Raw genomic sequence first — 6,238 nt, forward strand, 5'->3', positions numbered from 1 at the left:
CTCTACAATAAATCAAAAATTAGCCAGGCGTGGTAGCACGCGCCTGTAGTTCCAGCTACTCGGAAGGCTGAGGCGGAAGGATTGCCGGAGCCCAGTAAATCGAGGCTGCGGTGACCGGTAGCAGCCACCGCACTCCAGTCTGGGTGACAGAGTGAGACTCCAACTCAAAAAAAAAAAAAAAAGTTTTTTGTCAAGACGAGGTCTCACTAAGATGCCTGGGCTGGTCTTGAACCCCTGGGCTCAGGCAATTCTCTCACCTCTGCCTCCCAAAGTACTGGGATTACAGGCTTGAGCCACCATGCACAGTCTTATTTATTTATTTATTTATTTATTTATTTATTTATTTATTTATTTATTTGAGTTGGAGTCAGTCTGTTGCCCCAGGCTGGTCTTGCGTTGGCATGCTCAGAGCTCACCACAGCCTTGATCTCCTGGGCTCAAGTGATCCTCCTGTGTCAGTCTGCTGAGTAGCTGGGACTATAATCCCACATCACCATGCCAGGCTAATTTTTAAAAATTTTTTGCAGAGGTTTCTCTATGTTTCCCATGCTGGTCTTGAACTCCTGGGCTCAAGCAATCCTCCCCCCACAGCCTCCCAAAGAGCTGGGATTACAGGCATGAGTTGCCACACCCAACCAGATTATACTTTTTTTTTTTTTTTTTTTTTTTTTTTTTTTTGAGTTGGAGTCTCACTCTGTCGCCAGGCGGGGGTGCAATGGCACACTCATGGCCACCGCAGCCTCGACCTGCTGGGCTCAGGCGATCCTTCTGCCTCAGCCCTCCAAGTAACTGGGACTACAGGAACACGCCACCATGCCTGGCTAATTTTTTGATTTGTTGTAGAGATGAGGTCTCACCAAGTTGTCCAGGCTGGTCTCGAACCCGTTGGGTTCAGCCAACCCTCTCACCTCAGCCTCCCAAAGTGCTGGGATTATAGGCAGGAGCCACTGCACCCGGCCAAGATTATAATCCTGATCACAGCCAACACATCACTCCCCCTCCATGCCAGGCACCAAACTAAAAGCACCTTATCCACATGAGATTGTCACCCTCACAGTCACCCTCTGAGGGAGGCACTTCCATTATACCCATTTCACTTTGGTGGAAACTGAAGCAGGAAGAGTGAAAGCAACTTGTGTCCTGTTGTGCTATTCTGCTTTCTTGAAGTGTTCATTTAAGTACACAAACACACTGGGCGCGTGGCTCACACCTGTCATCCCAGCACTCTGGAAGGCAGTGATGAGAAGATTGCCTGAGCCCAGGGGTTCGAGACCAGCTTGGGCAACTTGGCGAGACCTCGTCTCTACAATAAATCAAAAAATTAGCCAAGTGTAGTGGCACACGCCTGTGGTTCCAACTACCTGGAATGCTGAGGCGGAAGGATCACCTGAGCCCAGCAGGTCGAGTCTACGGTGGCCATGAGTGTGCCACTGCACTCCAGTCTGGGTGGCAGAGAGAGAATCTGACTCAAAAAAAAAAAGTACGCAAGCACACCTGTAATAGGATATTGGGTTTGTGTGTGTATATAAGACGGAGAAACAGAGAGGGGGGAGACAGAGATAGAGAGAGACCCCAGATTTGGAAATAAGCAAATATTAACATTTGATAGATGAGTGAGAGATAATTATACTAATCTTTAACCATAGCCTTGAAATGTTTCAACTTAAATATTTGAGAAGAAAAAAAGGCCAAAAAAATGTTTGCAATTGAATTTTGGATAGAGATTATCTTCGAAGGAGATGGGGGAGTGAGGGGAGTGGGGAGAAGCCAGGGCGGCAGCATTGCTTGACGCTGTGAGCTGACTGGTTGCCTGGGTGTTTGCTTGATGATATTAAATCCATGAATTCCCCAGTCCTGTTTTTTTTTTTAATTTTATCATTCATAACGTGCATTATATTCAATAATTTTCAACGCTTTAAAAATATGATCGATATCAATATCACAACAAATTCAGAGCAACCTCAGTACCCATCAGGCAGAGCCTGGTGAACTCCTTTGGACATATCCTCATGAGAGAATGCGTGACCGCCATCACTGAAGGATCATGTAGCAGATTTCTTTTTTATTTTCATTTTCATTTTTTTTTTTTTTTTTTGAGTTGGAGTCTCACTCCACTAGCCAGGCTCCAAGCTGGAGTGCAGTGGCACACCCATCGACCTGCTGGCTCCAATGATCCTTCCGCCTCAGCCTTCCAAGTAGCCAGTACTACAAGTGCATGCTACCATGCCCGGCTAATTTTTGAGGTCTCGTCAAGTTTCCTGGGCTGATCTCAAACCCACAGGCTCAGGTAATCTACTCACCTCGGCCTCCCAAAGTGCTGGGATGACAGGCTGAGCCACCAAGCCTGACCTTAATTTTTAATTTTAAAGATGTGGGGTACAATTCAGGGTTAAATATGTAAATGTTCCTTATGCAGGTACCCTTGTTGATGCGGTGTGCTTCCCCGTGTGGCAGGTTTCTTACATATTTATTTGCAGTCTTCCCCAAGAAATACTCTTGGTACAAAGCACAGGATGTAGAATGATGTACACAGCAGGTCCTATTTGTGTTAAAATACATATGCATGACAGAAAAAAAAAGGCCTGGAGCGGTGGCTCACGCCTGTCATCCCAGCATTTTGAGAGGCCAAGATGGGAGGATCGCTTGAGCCCAGGAGTTCGAGACCAACTTGGGTAACAGAGCAAGACCTCATCTCTACAAAAAATCAAAAAATTAGCCAGGCGTGTTAGCATGCACCTGTAGTCCCAACTATGGAAAGACTGAGGTGGAAGGACCGCCTGAGCCCAGGAGTTTGAGGCTGTGATGAGTTGTGATCGTGTCACTGTCCTCCAGCCTGGGCAACAGAGTGAGACCCCGACAGGAAAAAAAAAAAGAAAGAAAGAAAAGGAAAGAGGAGAATGGACCCCGGAGTAGTAAGGCATCTCTGGCACAGAGCATTCAACGAGGGATTGCCTGGAGGACTTTCTGAAAGAAGAGGCAGACTTTGGCAGGGTCTTGGAAACCAACCTAGCTAAGGGGCCTTGATCTGGGAAGGAAGACTTTCAGTGCCAGCCTGAAGTTTTCCGTCACTCCCCGGGGGCTTCACCTCAGTGGAGGCGGGCGGACTAAGAAGCCCCTCCTCCCCAAACGCCCGGGCCAGGGCGGAAGGCAGAGACCCGAGAGACTGGAAACAATTTTTCTGGAAGTCTCTGCCGATGAAGACATAGAGGAAGGGGTTGAGGCAGCTGTTGACGCAGCCCAGGGAGATGGTGGCCCAGAGGGTGAGCGGCAACTGGGGGTGATGGGTGTCCTTGTGGGCTGGCATCTGCCGCCCCGCCTGGACCACGAGCGCCAAGTTGAACGGGAGCCAGAAGATGAAAAAGGCACTGACCAGCACCAGCAGCAGCGTCTTGGGCCGGCTGGCATGGACCCAGCCCTCCCGCCGGAGCCTGGCCCGGATGAGGTGGGCACAGGCGCCGATGATAGCCAGGGGTGCCAGGAAGCCCAGCAGGAAGTGGGCCACGGTCACAGCCACCTGTCTGTTCATGGCTGCCGAATCCCAGCTCTTACTGGTCTTATTCTCCACGCTGAACTCAAAGTAGCAGTGTTTGCAGCCATGCCACTCGGCCACAGACCGGAATTTCAGCTGTGGCACGCAGGAGATGACAGCCAGGAACCACACGCCCGCTGCCAGCCAGTTGGCCCGCTGCACGGTTCGGTGCCTCCGGGCCCAGACAGGGTGGAGGACGGAGACGCAGCGGTCGGCAGAGATGAGGACCAGGAGCCAGATGCTGGTGAAGAAGGTGAGGCTTAGGAAGGCGGTGTAGAACTGGCAGGCCCACTTGCCCAGGAGCCACTGGCCGGAGTACACGCTGTGGATGGCCACGGGCAGGGACAGCAAGACGGTGAAGTCGGCCAGGGCCAGGTTGAAGAACCAGACGGTGGGGACCGTGCGGGCCATGCGGAAGGCCATCATCCACAGCACCAGCCCGTTGCCCAGGACACCCACGACAAAGGACACGGACAAGACGGCCACGGTCAGCCAGCGGAGGCACGCCACATCCTCGGAGAGGCAGTTGGAATCGGACATCTCTCTAGGACAGGACAGACTGAGTGTCAGAGCGGCAGGCGGTCTGTCCTGGAGGCTGTGACCCCTTGAGACCCCATTCATGCATTCCTTCGTTCACTGATTCTTTTTTTTTTTTCTTTTTTCTTTTTTTTTTGTTGAGTCGGGGTCTCAATCTGACACCCAGGCTGGCGTGCAGTGGCACGATCGCAGCTCACCACAACCTCGGCTTTCTGGGCTCAGGAGATCCTCCGCCTCAGCCTCCCAAGTAGTTGGGACTAAAAGTGTGCACCACCACGCCCAGCTAGTTGTTAGATCTTGCCAGGCTTGGTGGCTCACGCCTGTAATCCCAGCACTTTGGGAGGCGGAGGCGAGAGGATTGCCTGAGTCCAAGGGTTCGAAATCAGCCTGGGCAACTTGGCGAGACCTCGTCTCTACAATAAATAAAAAAGTACCCAGGTGTGGTGGCTGGGAACCTCTGGAGCAGCTGGGAGTTGGAGCACCTTGACTGGGAAGGGGAAGACGACGGGGAACGGGGGAGCGAGGCTGGGATCAGACCAGGAGCTCAGCACTGGACGTCCGAGCCAGAAGTGCCCGTTAGACGTAGGCGACAACCTCACACAGGCAATCGGGAACAGGCAGCGAGGCCACAGGAGGGAGCTTCCAGCCAGACACAGACTCCGGGGTCATTCGAATCAGGGGCTGCTTACAGCCTTGCACCTGAGACTGGCCACAAGGATGAGTGAATACTGATCAGAGACATCCAGGCCTCCAGAAAGAGTCTGAGGCACAGGCTACAATTCCAGCTGTGACCTTGGGCGGGGAGCTCTCCCTCCCTGGGCCTCAGTGGGCTCCTTTGAGGTGAGCGTCCCTGAACTCCTATCTCTTCTCCTCCCCCCCACGCCCAATTTGGCCCCCAATTTTGCCCCCCGAAAGCCTCTTGCATTCGCCCCCACGTTTCTGCCCCCTGAGCCTCATCATCTGAGTGCCCAGTGCTCCTTTTTTTTTTTTTTGGTAGAGCCGGGATCTATGTTGCTCAGGCTGGTCTTGAACTCCTGGCCTCAAGAAATCCTCCTGGCTGGGCATGGTGGCTCATACCTATAATCCCAGCACTTTGGGAGGCCGAGGTCTGAGGACTGCCTGAGCCCACAGGTTCGAGACCAGCCTGGGCAACACCTGGCTAAATAAAAAAACAAAACACAAAAAAAAACTAGCCAGCTGTGATGGCACATGCCTGTAGTTCCAGTTACTTGGGAGGCTGAGACAGAAGGATCGCCTGCGCCCAGCAGGTCGAGGCTGTGGTGACTGGGAGCGTGCCACTGCCCTTCAGCCTGGGCAACACAGTGAGACTCCAACTCAAAAAAAAAAAAAAAGAAAAGAAATTCTCCTACCTCAGCCTCCCTAAATGCTGGGATTTATAGGCGTCAGCCACCCCACCCCCCAACACATTCCAGTTTTATACCCACCCTCCATAAGCCAATCATCACCACAGCCGGAATGATCCTTCAAAAATCCAAACTGGGGCCGGGCTCGGTGGCTTGCACCTGTCAACCCAGCACTTTGGGAGGCAGAGGCGAGAGGATTGCCTGAGCCCAGCGGGTTCGCGACCAGCCTGGGCAACATGACGAGACCTCGTCTCTACAATAAATCAAAAATTAGCCGGGCGTGGCAGCATGCGCCTGCAGTTCCAGGTCCTTGGAAGGGTGAGGCGAAAGGATCGCCAGAGCCCAGCAGGTCGAGGCTGATACTCATGGCCTGAGCGAGTTCTTCACTTGGAAGAGGTGGCCCAGGACTGTTCGCCTCTTTTCCTCTTTGGCCATCTGTCTCTCTCTCTTTTTTTTTTTTTTTGAGTCGGGATCTCACTCTGTTGCCCAGGCTGGAGTGCAGGGCCTTGATCACAGCCAGCGCGGCCTCGACCTCCTGGGCTCAGGCGATCTTCCCGCCTCCGTCTCATGAGTAGCTGGGACTCCAGGTGCCCACCACCACGCCTGGCTAATTTTTGTATTTTTATTTATTTATTTTTGTAAAGATGAGGTCTCACTAAGTTGCCCAGGCTGGTCTCAGATTCCTGGGCTCAAAAAAGCCTCCCACCTTGGCCTCTCAAAATGCTGGGATGACAGGTGTGAGCCACCATGCTCGGACGCCACCTCCTTTTGAGCACCCTGGCCGCACCTCCACTCTCCCTGCTCCCAA

At 52.5% G+C, this 6,238-nt stretch overlaps 1 protein-coding gene across 1 annotated transcript; it reads right to left on the reverse strand.

The window, feature by feature from the left end:
* Nucleotides 1-3,010: 3,010 nt before the first annotated feature.
* GPR32 (G protein-coupled receptor 32) lies at nucleotides 3,011-4,150 on the reverse strand. Its single transcript, XM_008052313.2, has one exon. The coding sequence runs from the start codon at nucleotides 4,148-4,150 to the stop codon at nucleotides 3,011-3,013; it is 1,140 nt and encodes a 379-aa protein (XP_008050504.2).
* Nucleotides 4,151-6,238: the final 2,088 nt, after the last annotated feature.

The sequence above is a fragment of the Carlito syrichta genome, unplaced genomic scaffold, assembly GCF_000164805.1.
Source record: "Carlito syrichta isolate Samal-C Ts95f unplaced genomic scaffold, Tarsius_syrichta-2.0.1 Scaffold272335, whole genome shotgun sequence".
NCBI lineage: Eukaryota > Metazoa > Chordata > Mammalia > Primates > Tarsiidae > Carlito > Carlito syrichta.

Bases quoted from the DNA above. Each gene is read 5' to 3' on its own strand.
- GPR32 (XM_008052313.2), bottom strand. From the start codon at position 4,150: ATGAATGGGGTCTCAAGGGGTCACAGCCTCCAGGACAGACCGCCTGCC.